This window comes from Ricinus communis, chromosome 5 (assembly GCF_019578655.1).
Source record: "Ricinus communis isolate WT05 ecotype wild-type chromosome 5, ASM1957865v1, whole genome shotgun sequence".
NCBI classification, from domain to species: Eukaryota; Viridiplantae; Streptophyta; class Magnoliopsida; order Malpighiales; family Euphorbiaceae; genus Ricinus; species Ricinus communis.
This window is the reverse complement of record NC_063260.1, coordinates 11,633,711-11,650,534: the sequence shown is the minus strand read 5'-3', so window position 1 is coordinate 11,650,534 and position 16,824 is coordinate 11,633,711. Positions and strand designations below refer to the sequence as shown.

Here is a 16,824-nt window from a genome sequence, read left to right as displayed (position 1 = left end):
CTTCCTCTTTGCGGGTCTCTTCCTTTCTTTTTCCCATTCTAAAAAAGGGAACGCCAGGAAGGAATTTTCCTCCTCCCTCGCTCAATTCATGAAATTTTCATTTGTTGCGTATTTCAAAAATCGTCCCCCTATAAATACCCATTACTAGCTTCCACCCCTTCTCCAAGCAAACCAAGAACACCTTCTTGACCTCCGCAAGTCACATACATCTCCCTTTACTTTAATCCAAATAGTAGTTTCCTTTTTCTAATTCTTTAATTAATTTTTTGTCATAACAATGGTGCTGTCAAAAATAGCTTCACAGTCTGATGTATCAGTTCACTCCACCTTTGCCTCTCGCTATGTTCGAGAGTCACTTCCAAGGTATGTCTGAGTTGCAGAATTTTAAGTTACCCTTTCATTTCTCTTATCATCTATGCATGTATCGAGGAATATAGGACTGATAATTAATGTGTACATATATAGGTACAAGATGCCGGAGAACTCGATACCGAAGGAGGCAGCATTCCAGATTATAAACGATGAGCTGATGCTTGATGGGAAACCGAGGTTGAACTTGGCATCATTCGTGACAACTTGGATGGAGCCTGAATGTGATAAGCTTATTATGGACGCCATGAACAAAAACTATGTTGACATGGATGAGTACCCCGTCACCACTGAGCTTCAGGCAAACTCTCTTTCTCTATCTGATCCCCTTCAACATTCTCTATTATATTCTTCATCCAATAGTTTCTGCTTCCCTGCAGCATGTACATTCATGACAAGAAATTCATAATTGTTTTGTGTTTTTTCAGGTTATATTGGAAAATATTATTAACAATAAAAGGGAGGAATATAAGAATTAAAAAGAAGATGCACCGTGTGATTATGTAGTGGAATTTTTATTTTATTTGATGTTTTGGTTGAAAGATGCGAAATTTGTCTTTGTAGCAAAAGTCAAATTCGCAAGTTCTTTGTCAAAATTTTCAATTGCCTTTGCATTTGCGAGTGGGTCCTAGTAAAAAATAGAGTTGTTTTACTGCTATAAACTAGACACAGCCACAGAGAATTGACCCTGTTTAAGATGTCCCAGGGTGAAAATTCATATGCCTAATTTGAAAGATGGAAAAAAGAAAAAAATCTACTTAATCATCGATTTAATGCTTACAATTCAAGATAATGGATTGAATAATTTTTGTTGACGTGCCAAACTAATTGGTAAATCTGCTTGTACAGAACCGGTGCGTGAACATGATAGCACATCTGTTCAATGCTCCACTGGGAGACTCTGAGGCTGCTGTCGGGGTAGGAACCGTAGGATCATCAGAGGCCATAATGTTGGCTGGTCTTGCCTTCAAGAGAAAGTGGCAAAACAAGCGTAAGGCTGAAGGAAAACCTTATGACAAGCCCAACATTGTAACTGGTGCCAATGTTCAGGTATTTAAAGAAATAACAAGTATCGTGGCATTTGCATTTTCATAGGAAGTTTATAACTATGAGAAATTAGTAAAAGTATCCACTTAAAAATATTGTAGGTGTGCTGGGAGAAATTTGCAAGGTACTTTGAGGTAGAACTGAAGGAAGTGAAGCTAAAGGAAGGGTACTATGTAATGGACCCAGTACAAGCTGCTGAAATGGTGGATGAAAACACTATTTGCGTAGCTGCCATTTTGGGTTCTACCCTTAATGGAGAATTTGAAGATGTCAAGCTTTTGAATGATTTGTTGGTCGAGAAGAATAAAGTCACCGGGTAAATGCTGATTACTTATCACTGATATGGCTCTCAACTATTCTTATAGCTATTTACTGATTAGCCATTAATCAGATTACTTATCAATGTGTAATTTTGGCAGGTGGGATACTCCAATTCATGTTGATGCAGCTAGTGGTGGATTTATTGCACCATTCTTGTGGCCAGAGCTTGAATGGGACTTCAGGCTTCCATTGGTCAAAAGTATTAATGTTAGTGGCCACAAATATGGCCTTGTCTATGCCGGTATTGGTTGGGTTATTTGGAGGAGCAAAGAGGACTTGCCTGAAGAACTCATTTTCCACATTAATTACCTCGGAGCTGATCAACCCACTTTCACTCTCAATTTCTCCAAGGGTAATTAATCACTTGTCAACACCGCCATTTTAGTTCAAATTTGATTCATTAAGCTTGTTAGTGTGATATGATTATTAAATTAAACTTGTGGTTTGCAGGTTCTAGTCAAATCATTGCTCAATACTATCAATTGATCCGTCTTGGCTACGAGGTACACACAACATTGCAATTTCAGTTCCGACTGTACTGACATACTAAATAAATGCTAGAAGCAGCTAAAGTGACACAAAAATTTGAATGTTCATTTCAGGGATACCGAAACGTAATGGAGAATTGCCACCAAAACGCTATGGTCCTGAAAGAAGGACTTGAAAAAACAGGAAGGTTCAACATTGTGTCGAAGGACATTGGAGTTCCACTGGTGGCATTTTCGCTCAAGGACAACAGCCGACACAATGAATTTGAGATAGCCGAAACGCTACGTCGTTTCGGATGGATTGTTCCCGCCTACACGATGCCCGCGGATGCTCAGCATATCACCGTGCTTCGCGTTGTGATTAGAGAAGATTTCTCGCGCACTCTCGCCGAGCGCCTTGTGCTTGACATTACAAAAGTCCTGCACGAGCTTGATCAACTGCCTGCCAAAATCAGCGCCAAAGTGTCAGTCAGTACTGCCGCTGAACAGAATGGGAAGAATGGCGCAGTCGTAGTGAAGAAAACTGCAATTGAAACACAGAGAGAAATCACTACTTACTGGAAAAATTTCGTCATCGCCAAGAAATCTAACAAGAATACTATTTGTTAAGGCTTCATTTATGCCCTACTGCTACTGCCATCGTTCAGAGTTTTTAATACTTCATTTTTGTTTTTATTTTCCGATTTGAGAATTTTTATGTGGTCTCCATGAGATCCGTTAAAGAGTCTTGTTTGTAACCTTTCTAAACTAATTTAAATGAAATCCTACAGATGCCATTTTTATTATCTTTTTCTTTGTTCTTTTTTAAATTGGTGGAAGAAAGGATTTAATACTTTACGGAAGAAATGGTGGAAGCTTTTCTTCTTCCCCTGTATGATTCTTAATGATTTATCTTATAGCTTCCCTTTTATTAATAAAATCAATTATAATCCTATACACAGTGCAAAATTCATTAGCCAAGATATGAACTTTGCTAAAGCCACGAAAGAGCAGTTTAGTGTGCCTATGCTTTCCAATCATGTGAATTTTAGAGTTTAAATAGCCAAATTAACAAACATATTAGTCTAAAAAAAATTACGATTAAACTCCTGAGTCGATAAAAAGCTCAATTAAATTTAAATAATAATTATAAATTAATTCAACCGTTAAAATTCAAAATATTCAAATCATTTTGAAGTAGCATTTTATTCTAATATTTTGCTCGTTATTCCCTGAGTAATCATTGTCCAGTTGGAATTCTCTAAAAAATACTCTAGCCCCAAGAGTTCTTGTTTCTTTTTCTTTTTTTTTTTTCGCTGCTATGGACAGCCTCTTTTACCATTGATGATAGCTGATTTTCATTTTTCACTTTTTTTTTCCTAGTAATTTTTTTCCAATCATAATAAAATAATAAAATTATATTTTTATTTTATTTGTATGAATTGGTTAGTGTCTATAGATTTTGATTGCAAAACTTTTTATATTTTTTTAGTAATGAATTTGGATAAATAGATGACAAATTAAATTTGTGTGAAAAAAGATTTCATAATCGCTAAAATTTCAACACTTGAAGATAAATCAAGACCTTCCAACAATTAGGATGAATTTATTTAGTTAAAAATTCGTTTAGAATATTATTTTACATTTACTTTTTTTAGTTTGTTAATTTCATTAATTAAATATTATAATTATTTTGTTTGTCCTTTTTTAGAGGAGTTGTTTGTCTTTTTCTATAGGAGTTTGTTTGTCATTTGTCATGAGAGTTAGGATGAATTTGATTATGGTATTTAAAAGACCATACTCTTTTAAAGACTCGTCAAATGATAATAAAATCAATTTATGGCTCAATATAGTTACCGATTGAAATGTGTTTTATGCATTGATGCAGTCAATGCGCTTATAACAAGATTAATATATATTTCTTGAAAGTAATCATATTTATTTGTCTATTATAAATTGTATTTATTAATTTTTTTTAATAAAAAACATCTTTTATTTAAAAAAAGATGGTTTATAGATAATTGTATATATCTATATCAAATGTTTTTATTTTATTTATTTTTTATATCAGTTATGTCCTTTAATTGCATATGTCTCACGTAAATTTGCCATATAAAAAACATAGTGGAGCTATGTATTATGACTCCTAAGCTAAGCATCTCGTGCTCTACTTCTTACATTCACACTCACTTTTCAGTTCACCTACCAATGATGTTCCACATTCTCACAAATAAAAGAAAGTGCTGGAAGAGAAACTAAAAAAAAAACAAAAGAAAAGGAGAGAAAGAAAGATCAGAGGTAGAAATCAATGCAGTTAAATATGAACCAAAATCTGTTGTTTATGTGTCACTATTTGAAGCCATCGCTCACTAACAAATTATTTGTGAAAACATTCTATTAAAATAAATCAAATCATTATATTTTGACACAACGCCACAAGTTTTCTTCCACGTTTCCACAACCACCCCACTAACATAACGCACTAAAACGTTTGTTCCCCTTCTCTACATTGATGCACATCTATAATATATATATGAATACATGCAAGTGTTGAAGTAGAATAAGTGCAGCAAAGATGGTGTCTAGCATGAGAGCTTGTTTTGCTGCTGTTTTGGTCTTTTTATTAGCTTCAAATGGTTTCTTGAGTGATGTGGATGCCGCTGGTGAGTGTGGGAAGACGCCGATAAGGTCTGCTGCAGCTAGCTTGAGCCCTTGTCTGACCGCGGTGGGGAATGTTAGAGCTAGTGTACCTCCAGCTTGCTGCTCAAAAGTCGGTGCTCTAATCAAAACTGCTCCAAAATGTCTCTGTGCTGTTCTGCTGTCACCTTTGGCTATGCAAGCTGGAATCAAGCCAGGGATTGCTATCACAATTCCAAAACGATGCAACATCAAGAATAGACCTGTTGGAAAGAAGTGTGGAAGTAAGCAACCGATATAACTCATTAATTTAAGATTTCTTTTAATTTTATTTTAAAATCCGATTAATTATGAAACTCATCAATCCTAGCGCAGAACAACTTAAGTGGGCATCACTGTTTTAATCTTATTCAAGTAACTCAAAACTAAAAAGAATGATGGGCTTCTAAGATTGCAATCAATGAAGAAATTTGGCTTGTAAATGTGCTCAGAAGTAACCCATAGAATAGTACCCTCCTATTATTACTACTCACTGGTAATCCTACTGTGGGCTTCAAGAAACAGGCCCAGTAGTAGGCCAAATAGCCTAAACATACTAACTCTGATTTCTCTGGTTGCAGGATACACGGTCCCATGAGAGAATAATACCCAGAAAGTACAATCAATGGAGGAGAACAAAGGCAGATGGCATGTGAGAGTAAAGAGTATAGACTAGGGAGAGAGAGAGTCTGTGTGTTAAATAAAAGTTGCCATTCAGGGTCATATTCTGCTTAAGAATTGGCTCATTAAGGCAGCAGTTGATTATATTTGTAACATCATGTCAATGCTTTGCAGTGCTTATAATTAAGTTGAAGTTTATTCCTATACCTTATCGATTGTTTTTTCTTGGTGGGTACTTTATGCATATGCTTTGGCTATTTGTTGTTTATAGTACTTGTTGTCATTAATACCTATTTAAACTCTAATCATTATGTACTACATGGTCCTAAATCATTAATATTTGGATTCTGGTGGCATACCAACTTTTCTTTTTCCTTAGAAAATAACTATATAAATCACTTAAAGACATAAATTGAAAAATCATCATTCACTTCAAGGATTACCCCATCTATCTATGAAAAAGGGAAAAGAAAAAAGCATTTTGGATTTGGCATATTTCTTCTTCTTTTACTTCATTTCTTTATTTTTCTTTTCTTTTTAAAAGAAATAAATATTATCTTTTGATTTGAATTTCCCTCACAAAAGAATATTCACTGCATATAGTTTCGCATTCTTGATTTCATAAATTAACATAGACAAAGTAGATCACAGATGCTTCCACATTTCTTTCTGAAAATGCCAGATGCTTCCACATGAATGCTGCATATAGCATGAATTTGAAATCTAATGATTTGCTTTGCAATAAATATTATATGACTGCATGTACAATTCTATCAAACTCACTTTCACCTAATTGGGAGTTACACATCTTGGAAATTTAACTTTTATATTGGTGCTTTATAAAATAAATTTTATAAGCTTTTGTGGGATAAATTCATATATTTTCTATGTTTGATATACGTTAAAGTTTATTTAAAACTATCTTCTAGAAAAAATTCAATTAAATTGATATTTTATTAATTTCTAGAATTATTAATAATTAAACCAATTTATGTTAAATCTGATAGAATTTTTAAATAAATTTTAAATTTATGAGGTTTTTATTTTTTGTGATGACTAAACTATCATTGACTGATACTCTCAGAAAAAAAAAAAAAAAAGGCAAAACTATCATTGATTGAAATACATCAGTTCTCTCTCATCACTATCTACATTCTTTTATTAATCCTTTTTCGTTTTTCTCTCTCAGACTCTTCAATTCTAAGAAAATATTTAGGCAAATTTTATATTTATTACATATCATAATAAATAATAAAATTAATTTAAAAATAGTTTCCATTAATTTTTTTTATAAATAAAATAAATTGTTTATAGAATTTAAGCCAAACACTAATTTTTAACTATTGTTAAACCTCAGCCAATTTTTCAAAATTTTATTAGTATTTGCCTCCGTTTTTAAAACCATTTTCAATATCGCTGAATTATATTTCTAAAATTATTATATGAAAAATCTTATATAATAAGTGATAAGAGAACCTTACAAGATAACCTGTTATGACAAAAAAAGATAAAATTGACTAAATTTATATTTAACTATAGCAAAAAATCTTAGAAATCGAGTTATGATCGGACTCTATATGAAGAATCCGATCCAAGCGATGATTCTGATAGCAGACAAAAAAAAGTCCTAATATTATTAAAAGGTCCCATAACTATAGATTTTTTTTCCTAGTGAACGAAAAGACCTTTGATGTCTATATATAAGGATCTATCTTACAAAGATTATAAGGATATGCTATTTTACAATTTTATTATATTTAAAATATTCTTTCATAAATTGGACTTAATTATTAGAGTAAGTGGTTAGACAACTCTATTCGATATTTTTAACTTTTTTTACAGATATTTAAAAAATCGAATTACTCTATTGATAGCACCCTCTTTGACTGAATTATCGGTAAGGAGCAGACCGATGCTGTCTAATAATCTCTCTCAAAATATTATCCAATATAATTTATGCTACTACCTTTGACAATAATACATGATCCACCAAACTTGGAGGAATTTTCTTTTTTCTTGTCTTTTTTTTTTTTTTTAAGAAAAAAAGGAAACAATTCAACACCTAACAAACAAAAAGATAGAAAATCCAGCTGTTAATGGGCCTAGCTTTGAATTTCGAGTTGATTAGACTTTGGTGATGGATTTTTAATACCCAGTCCAGTCCGCTTCTCAATTGGTTAATTTTGGCACAAAACACCACATAAAATTCACCATCAAAATCTTCCTGTGCCGTCTGATAAACATATCAAAGTTAAAAAAATTCACACAAACACACATCCCACACAAAGTTTGGACCATTCAAACCTGATGACAGAAAAGAAGATGGTCCCACATTAATCCTTCATGTTCAAGCCTTTACAAATGGGCCCCCACCAGCATGCCAAGAACTGGACCCACCGGCAAAAGAAATTTTACACCCTTCCATCGACAAGAAAGAAATTCTTTCTACAGCTCCAATTTTTGTTCATTATATTATTACATTTGGTATTTAACTTTAGGCAACAACTCCGGTGTTTCAATTTTGCAATCATATTTTATATAAGGAAATTTTCTGATTAATCCACAAATGGCATGTCTTGCTAATATGAGAGGAATGAATTTAATAGAATAAAGCAGTATGCCATATTAGCTATATAATAATGTTATTTTTTACAGTGCATAAACTATGCCATGGATTTTTGATAAATTTGATTATCAATTAAAAAGTAGGAATAAAATATTATCAAATTTGAAAAAGATTAATTTATAATTGGTTTATTGTATTAAAAATAAACAATATGGACGTAGAAATAAAATGATAGGAGCCCACAGCAATGGTGGTAATGAAGAGAAAACGGTTGGTACCCTACCCACCCGTTCCATCAAAAATAATAAGTAAGAAAGGTGAAAAAGCTGAAATTTGAATTTGTGTGTACTCATATCATAAGCATATCTTTGCTTCTTTTTGCTTTACATGCAACCAAACCAAACACACAACAGCAAACATATGGTATCATAACCTTCGCCATTATTTGGCATTGGCCCCCTCCATCATATCCATTTTTTCATATCCCAAGAACACAAACCTTCTCTTTTTTTTTTTTTTTTTTTTTTTTTTTTTAATTTTTAATATTATTTTCCTTTTTCTCATTGCCGTTGACTGACCATTCCTCTAACTTCATCAAATTCTCACTCTCTTTTCCACAACCACCACACACATAAATAGCACTGGTTTCTTTTGTATATATAGACATTAAGTAATATTATTATTCCAAAGAACATTATAACTAAAACAAACCATGGCTTATGCTTCTTCCTTATGTTGCTGGGATCTTCAAAACCTTGGGGTTCTCAACGCAGACATGTCTTTAGGTGCTACTATCTATCCTTATTTTCTTTGTCTTTATACTGTTGTTGTCTGTAAATCAATTATCGATGTGGCTCTTGAATACCTGCATTTATTAACCCCATTCTTTTTTTATCAATGATGTGAATTTTTGTTTTGTTGTAGTTATGGATGGAACTTCCCCATTTTTCTCATCTTTGGATTCTGATTTCTCAACTGGGTATTTAGAGGATGCTTTACTCGAATTTACTGAACGTTCAAAACGACGACGACTGTTGTACACTGATGATCGTCATCAAGCTAAAATATCGACCGACCATCTTGCTAAGGTAATTCAAGAAAATGTTTGACTTCTACTTAATGATTCGGTTCTTTCTTTCTTTCTCTTCTTGTAAAAAAAAAAAAAATTATTATGTTCTACTATATAATGACTGGTTTTGATTATGTACAGAGCTACTGGAGTGAAAACTATGACTGTGAAATCTCAGAGAATTTTAGTTGGATGAGTCACATTACGAGTAGCCGTGGAGTTTCAGGTTCTTTTCTTTTCTTTCTTTTATTATTATTTTTTTGTTTAATCGGATAATATATTCCTGATGAATTAGATTTACTGATTTACCTTCCTGATTGTAGATGAACATATAAACACATCAATAAGCAACAGCATAAGTGAAGAGGCAAATGCGATTACAGAGATTAAAACACCTGAAGAGGAAATATCAGCCTCTGAACCACTCGATTCATCATCTTCTTCCTATAAAGATTCTATAAAATCCAAGTCCTTATTCGATAGGGAAAACCTTCCTCATCTTGGTATGTACTACTCCGCTAATCACTATATTTTTAGTATGATCAGCATCTCCTTGAGTGTCCAGACCTCACAAGATAACTTCCAAAACTAACTGATCCTTAATGTTATTATCTCTTCTGTAATAACTAGGTGATGAGAAGAGAAAGAAAAGAGTGATAACAGGGGTAGTGTATCCATTTGCATTAGTGAAGCCAGGAGGAGTTGAAGGTGACTTGACTATAAATGATATCAATGAGAGGATCTTAATGCCACCGACAAGGCCGGTTAGGCATCCAGTGGGTGATTTTGCTTGTAGGCCATGTGTATCTGCTGATGGAACAGGCCTTTCAGGGAAAGCAGTGGTGGCCCTAACAAGAATCCATACTCAAGGGAGAGGAACGATCACCATTATTAGAACCAAAGGTTAAAGCTAAAGTTTCACATATATTCTGTACTCAAATCATTTTGCTGTGCTTACTTCATGCGTTGTCTGTTTTAAATTGTATAGAGGAAAAGCAAAAGTTTATAGAGATGTATGCGGTTGTAAAATGGTTACCTTTTTTTTTTTTTTTAAACAGAGTTATAGTCAGTAATTTTATGCATATATGGTGGTGTGCGTTGTTTGCTTAAAGATTGCAGAACCCAATAACAAGAACATATCATGATCTGAACTCAAATGGAAGTGTGTAGAGAGAAAAAGGGGGAAAAAGAGAAAAAAGAAATAAAGAAAAAAGAGAGGAGAAGGAGAAAAAGAAAAAGTTAATGTCCAAAATCGACAGTGGAAATATTTGTATGACAGAGACATCAGTCCTTGGCATGCCAATGTCCTTCTGCCGTTCTCCAATTTGGCATCGTTTGGTACAAATAATACATTGGTCCTAAATCCTTATATAAGATTAGCTGTGGGCAAAAGGGAGAGAGAGAGGAAGTGGGATGTCCTGAATAAACTGATCAATTTCCTCTCACCAATAAGGCTGCTGCACAGTACCCTCAGCTTTAAGTGGGTTCTTCAGGTTGAGTTTTAAAAAATGACCAACACTACATCTCCTGCTTTGGATCTATTCTATGCACATAATTCAAACAAAAAAACCTTGTCCTATAGTATATTGTATAATTTGCCACAAAGTTTTAATAATAATACTCGAGATGAATCCGAATTTTGTAGATTCTATAATGATCATGCGTCTCCAAGTAGAAAAGATCACAATACCAATTATATTGATTAGTCTTCCAACTATGCACAATCAAACAAACCGCACTAACAGATCAAAGTCAAAAATAATAATATGCTACTTTTTCTCAGTCCATTACATTTCTATGGTGGCATAATTACTTGTTATAAATGAAAGAAGTCACCATGCACGACCAGTGTGTGCTTGATATATACATAATTGTGGTACTCAACAAACGACATTGAGAATTTTCCGTACTGTGTTTATTCTTCTGTTTAGAATAGTCCGACTCTGGTTCTAATTAGTCTTCCACACTCCATCAAGTATGCTTTTATTCTACATATCATTATACATTCCAAAAGCATCTTGTGAGATGAGAATTTGTGCATCTCGTTTTTATTATACACACCTATATCTAGCTGCTATAGCAATTAACTGAAGAAGCAGAGAGATTTCAGGAACTAGATAGGGCAGTGGTATAGCTCCTAAAATTCATAGAGTCCTTCAATCATTATTAGTTATTACTATTAATAAAAATAATTGTGTTTGTGGAGTAGCTACTTTTTTTTTCTTCATTTTGTGCTGTAGTAGAGTGTACGTACTCTTATATAGAAATAGGTCAACACTCACCATGTCCAAAAGTCACCTTACCCCAAAGACAATATTCATTTCTTCTTTTTATGTAGGACCTGTATGTAATAAGGTACGCTTGTGATGGGGTTTGCTGGGTAAAGAATGATGTCCCCTAACCTTTGTGCACAAGCATACATGTGTTGTTCTTCAAGCTGTGTTAATGCCTCTTCAAGGTAGAAGCTATAGGTCTGTTGATTGGGAAATAAATCATTGATAACAAAATCGAACTGGAATTTTTTACTTTTTTCATTTTTTGTAAAGTCAGCCGTTTGCTGACTAGATAACAAAAGCTACTTCCGATTATTCTTCTCCCCCTAATTCGGTAGCTTGCTCCCCAGCATCCGATAGTAATAGGATTAAGACGAGTAGGAATAGTAAAATTAATGTTTGTGATTTAGGCAGATACAGATTGACATGTAATAGAGAATGTTTGAAGAGATCGTTTATTATTCTCATCTATGTCATTATATTTCTGTAACCCCAGAATGTAAACATTTTTGAAAGAGATCAAAATGATACTAGAAGGTGAAATATAAATAAGAGGATTCCCGACATGGTCATCCGTATTAGCTGATGCCTCTTCGGAATTGTTTATGTTTGATATGTTCACCAATAATGACAATATCTAACAGATGGGACCATTATCAGACCTACTTGCCCTGATCAACTTTAATCCTATATAGTATAGATCACACCATCCTTCCATTCCCTTTGACCGAAGCAATAAAAAGATCATATTCAGCCAATTGTATGGTATTGAATTTGAGGGGCAGACCAACAGTTCTTTTCTTTCTTTTACGTGACCAACAGTATCTCACATCACAGCTGGAAGGCAAAAGTCATAGAGCATGGCAGTGTCCATCCTACGCCTGGCCATGGGGTTGAATTCATTGGTGCGTTGTGACAAAGAGTGATAAAATTTATATTAGGGTTTTTGTCCCTTTCTTCCATTAATCATTATTATTGCTGTTTAGGTGAAAGAAGCTTTTGACCTTTATTTGGGGCATCTTTGTTTTCATTCTATAATCTCATCAGGTAGGCCCCCTATTTTTATTATTGCTAACTACTGTCTGCTTAGTTTAAATTTCAAACTTTCCCCTTTTATTTATTATTTCATATGCTACAGTATATCAACTTTTTGGCCAAAATAAATTAATTAATAATTATGTTGCGACTACTATCATATGTCCATAAATACTAAATTATTTGATAATATCTTGGATCCAAAAGAGTGATTTTAATTACTCCGCAATTATTAATTTCGGTTTTAATTCTGAGATCATTATTCGAGATTCTGTAATCTATCAAAAATGATATGAACTAATCTACAAAAATTAATAATTTAGTATGTGCTCTCCTAATAAAATAATTTGGTTCGTAGCACAATGCTCTAATGGCAAATGGAAACCACCGGAAAAGTGAAGCCCCACTAACAAAATGAAAATATTTAGTTAATTTTTTCATTTTGGAGTAAATATAATTTCAAATTTTATTATATCTATGTGCTGATTAATGTTATATTTAATTGAGATTTATTAAAAATTTATTTTATTTGAAAAAAAAATATAAATTAAAAAATAAAATAAAAATAATAAAATTCAATGAGATATTTTAATGTTACAGATTATATTAACAATTAATTTAAAATTTATTTATAAATTCTATCTATTTTGTCAGAATTTAATTCAGCTATAACCTATTCCATACAACTTAAAATATGTAAAATTCTAAATTAACTTTTACTTCATTTAAACTATATAAATTTTAAATTTTATAAATGAATTTCATAGATTTTATAGATTTCAACCAAACACGATGTAACAGTTATATTATTATTTTAGTCTTATTATTTATAATTTATCAACGTCTAGTGAAATTTTATAGACATAGACTCATGAGATTTTTTAATGAATAAAAATTTCCTAATCAAATAAACTTTTTCCTGTTTAATTTTTTTCCCCTTTATATATTCCCTAAAATGAGTGCATTCTCTTTTATGTGCTATCAAATTTCAAGAGGGTTTGATTTTTGAAAGTAAAAGTAATAAAATATATAAAGTGGAGGAATTTTTTTTATTAGTTGACAAAAGAAAGAATGTTCAATTTGGTGTTGCACCTGCCATCACTTTGTCTAAGGCATGGAGAATAAAATTATTAAGTGTCTTCTTTTATCTTAGTAAAAGAGAGAAAATAAAAATAGGAAAAGAAAAACCTACGTATACGTGACAATATCATCTCATCTCTTACTTTTGCCTTTTCCAAATCCCAATTGGACAGAATTGGATTCTATTTCTTCTTGGCAATTGGGATTTCCATCCATGATTTAATTAATACGTTAACAATAAAAATTACATAAACATGATTTAGTTACCCTCTTTTACGTGACTTGTGAATGACGTCGAGAATGGCATATGTGACTTTAATATCAGGTGCCTGTTGAAATTACATGAGACAGGCCATGAATTTGTAAGTTTGGGCTGGAGGGTTCATATCATATAATCCGAATAGTAAAAAATAAAATAAAGAGAGCCACTAGCCTGGGTTCAGATGGCCCAGCTAACTGGCTCTACTAAACCAAAGCCTAACCGATAACATATACCGGGTTCGTTTTTCTTTTTTTTCTTTCTGGAAATTTCACCATTTACACGTTTAGAGAAAAATTACAAAAATATCCTATTTTTTATTTTTAAAATATTATTTACTGTTGTTTTCAAGAGCACTCGTTCTTTTATCTTTTTCGTCTTTTCTATTTTCTCAAATTAGTTTTAGATACATATATTATATTCTAGTAAATATATATCATTTGATATTGAATATTTTTGAGTTAAATTTTATTTTATTTTAAAAAATTTCAGATACTTAAAATGTACTATTATTTATGATCATATATATTTTGATATTCAACTTTTTTTGAGTTTGTATTTTATTTCATTTAGAAAATATCGAGACACCTAACGTATATTTAATATATAAATTTTTTGTTAAATATATGCCTTTTGGTTTTATTTGTTTTTATTTTATTAATGTTTCACATTCTTTTTAACTTTTTAAAATATTTAAAAATATTATAAATTTTGATTAAATTATTTATTTAAATTTTAATATCAAAATAAATTACTATTTCATATTATTAAATATTTAAACATAAATATAATTAAAATTCAATATATACTTTATTTGGTTTATGTTAAAAGTATGCGCGTGTACTTTTTTTTTCTTCAATATATATTTTTTAAATTTATTTATTTATTATTAATATCATAAAATTAAATAAAATGCAACAATATTTCATAAAAATTAATGTGTTTTAATTCATTATCCTGTCAAAAGTATATCCAACATATACCTTTTCATCTGAAAAGATTAAATTTGATTTTTTTTATAAATAAAATTATATTTTAAAATATTTCTATAAATAAATTATATTTTTTAATATTTTTGTTGTTAGCAATTTTTATGGGTATTTTTGTATTTATTTTATGTTTTTATGATATTTATAAAAAAAACTCACTTTTAAAAACTTATACGACTCATATTGATTTATTTAATTTGATTTTAAAGTATATTCAAGTCGGATCCAATATGACAGGTTAGTTATTGGAATCGAACCAAACCAAATTTTAATTAGTAGTTCACTTTGGACTTCTTAATCGATTTTTTATTTTTTAAATATATTAGGCTTAATTTTAACATTATTTTCATATTTTGTTTCTAAATAGTAAAAGAAGTGTTAAAAATTATCTAAAAAATATTTAACAAGTCTAACAAGATTTTTGAATAAAATATTTGTTTTACTTTATTAGACCATAAATCTAACAAAATTCTATATACATTAAGATTAATTACGTTTGAACGTCAAATTAGGTATATTTCTATATACATTAATTATCTATATAAAGAGGATACGGATAATCCACCTCATAGAAATTCATTAGGTATGAATAGAGTACGAATATTATACTACTTTACCTATATTTATTTGAGATATTTTTTTCCTAAAATTGGATGTAGAATATTAAAATTTTTACAATTGAACTTATCAATTTTGATTATTTAAAATGTAGTATTTAGAGAGTTAGAAAAAATATTTAATTATTCAATGTTTCTTCAATATTTTATTAATCTTTTCATTGTTATTATTTTAATATAACCTATTATAATACATTATAAATTATTTTAGTTAAATAAAATTATAAGTTAAAAAATTATGCATTTAACATTTTATGCATTAATATCTTGATAAATATTAATAACTCAATTAAGTAATAAAATTTTTCGATCCCAATTCATGTTAATGTACTAAATGAATAAGCTCATGTGATGCATAAAATAATAAATTTATTTAACTTATATGTATATAAGTACTACTATTTATGCGTATAAATTATAATTTTAAAATTCTCTATACATGCACACTAATTTTTAGCCACATTTTTTTTTATAACTCATACATAAATCTTGATAAAATTATATAACAAATAACTAAGATATAATTTTTTAAAATTAATAAATATTTATTTATTGGTAAATTAATAAAATATTCATTGATAAATTAATAAAATATTCACAATAATATTATTAAATAAATAATCTCTATAAAAAATAATATTATTAGTCACAATAATATTATTTTATAAAAAATTTAATAATTATTTAGATAATGGATTATAAAAAATTCTATAGACATGAGAACGAGTTTAATATTTATTATCCATATATGAATAAGATATAGATAGAAATATATATTTTTGGATATTGGTAGAGATGGATCGAAGAATAATACTATTTTACCTATTGTCATTCCTATCTAAATATGTATATAGTATATATACATCTAGGTATAAGTTATTTTTATTTATTAATTTTTTTAAATTTTTAGAAATTAATTAGTAGTATTTGAAAACTATAAGATTCAACTATAAAATTTTAAGTTTGATAAATAATTAAAAATTATATATAAATTCATTAACAATCTATATTAATAGAAGAACATATAAATTAAATAAATTATTTAAAATAATAATAATTAAAAATAGACTTATAATGATAGGTGCCACAATGATACTCTAGTAAAATAAATATATATGTCAAAATAAAAATAAGTACATAGATCAAAATAAAAATTTCATGTATAAAAAAAATATGAAGAAATATATATATATATATATATATATATATTTCTTTTACACCAGTAGGATTTTTGCAATTTCTGTTTGAGTTATACAATAATTAATTAAATAATCAACTTTTTATTAATCACTTTTATTTTATCATTTTATAAATAAATAAGTTATTATTATTATAATATTATTTATATAGTAAGTCGTTCCACCATTTACTTTTATGAAAAAACAAATATTGGAGTACACAAATTAAACCCAAGTGGAAGGGAAAAAACCTTTGA

At 30.0% G+C, this 16,824-nt stretch overlaps 3 protein-coding genes across 3 annotated transcripts; all 3 read left to right on the top strand.

The window, feature by feature from the left end:
• The first annotated feature begins 92 nt into the window (after positions 1–92).
• LOC8286428 (glutamate decarboxylase 4) lies at positions 93–3,010 on the top strand. The gene is made up of 7 exons (XM_048374854.1): positions 93–363; positions 466–670; positions 1,219–1,419; positions 1,518–1,732; positions 1,836–2,089; positions 2,188–2,240; positions 2,340–3,010. Exons 1-7 carry the CDS (start codon positions 278–280, stop codon positions 2,832–2,834), a joined length of 1,509 nt encoding a protein of 502 aa, XP_048230811.1. The 5' UTR covers positions 93–277; the 3' UTR covers positions 2,835–3,010.
• A 1,734-nt stretch (positions 3,011–4,744) lies between these two features.
• Positions 4,745–5,707, top strand: LOC8286430 (non-specific lipid transfer protein GPI-anchored 15). Its single transcript, XM_002521847.4, has 2 exons — positions 4,745–5,125; positions 5,462–5,707. Exons 1-2 carry the CDS (start codon positions 4,780–4,782, stop codon positions 5,476–5,478), a joined length of 363 nt encoding a protein of 120 aa, XP_002521893.1. The 5' UTR covers positions 4,745–4,779; the 3' UTR covers positions 5,479–5,707.
• Positions 5,708–8,305: 2,598 nt separating this feature from the next.
• Positions 8,306–10,744, top strand: LOC8268135 (protein XRI1). The gene is made up of 5 exons (XM_048373730.1): positions 8,306–8,852; positions 8,992–9,155; positions 9,278–9,362; positions 9,460–9,639; positions 9,767–10,744. The coding sequence occupies exons 1-5, from the start codon at positions 8,780–8,782 to the stop codon at positions 10,042–10,044; spliced, it is 780 nt and encodes a 259-aa protein (XP_048229687.1). The 5' UTR covers positions 8,306–8,779; the 3' UTR covers positions 10,045–10,744.
• The last annotated feature ends 6,080 nt before the right edge of the window (positions 10,745–16,824 follow it).

Coding starts and splice junctions, on each gene's coding strand:
- LOC8286430 (XM_002521847.4), top strand. CDS start 4,780: ATGGTGTCTAGCATGAGAGCTTGTTTTGCTGCTGTTTTGGTCTTTTTA.
- LOC8268135 (XM_048373730.1), top strand. CDS start 8,780: ATGGCTTATGCTTCTTCCTTATGTTGCTGGGATCTTCAAAACCTTGGG. Junction 8,853..8,991: donor CAACGCAGACATGTCTTTAG/GTGCTACTATCT, acceptor GTTTTGTTGTAG/TTATGGATGGAACTTCCCCA. Junction 9,156..9,277: donor CGACCGACCATCTTGCTAAG/GTAATTCAAGAA, acceptor GATTATGTACAG/AGCTACTGGAGTGAAAACTA.
- LOC8286428 (XM_048374854.1), top strand. CDS start 278: ATGGTGCTGTCAAAAATAGCTTCACAGTCTGATGTATCAGTTCACTCC. Junction 364..465: donor GTTCGAGAGTCACTTCCAAG/GTATGTCTGAGT, acceptor GTACATATATAG/GTACAAGATGCCGGAGAACT. Junction 671..1,218: donor CCGTCACCACTGAGCTTCAG/GCAAACTCTCTT, acceptor CTGCTTGTACAG/AACCGGTGCGTGAACATGAT.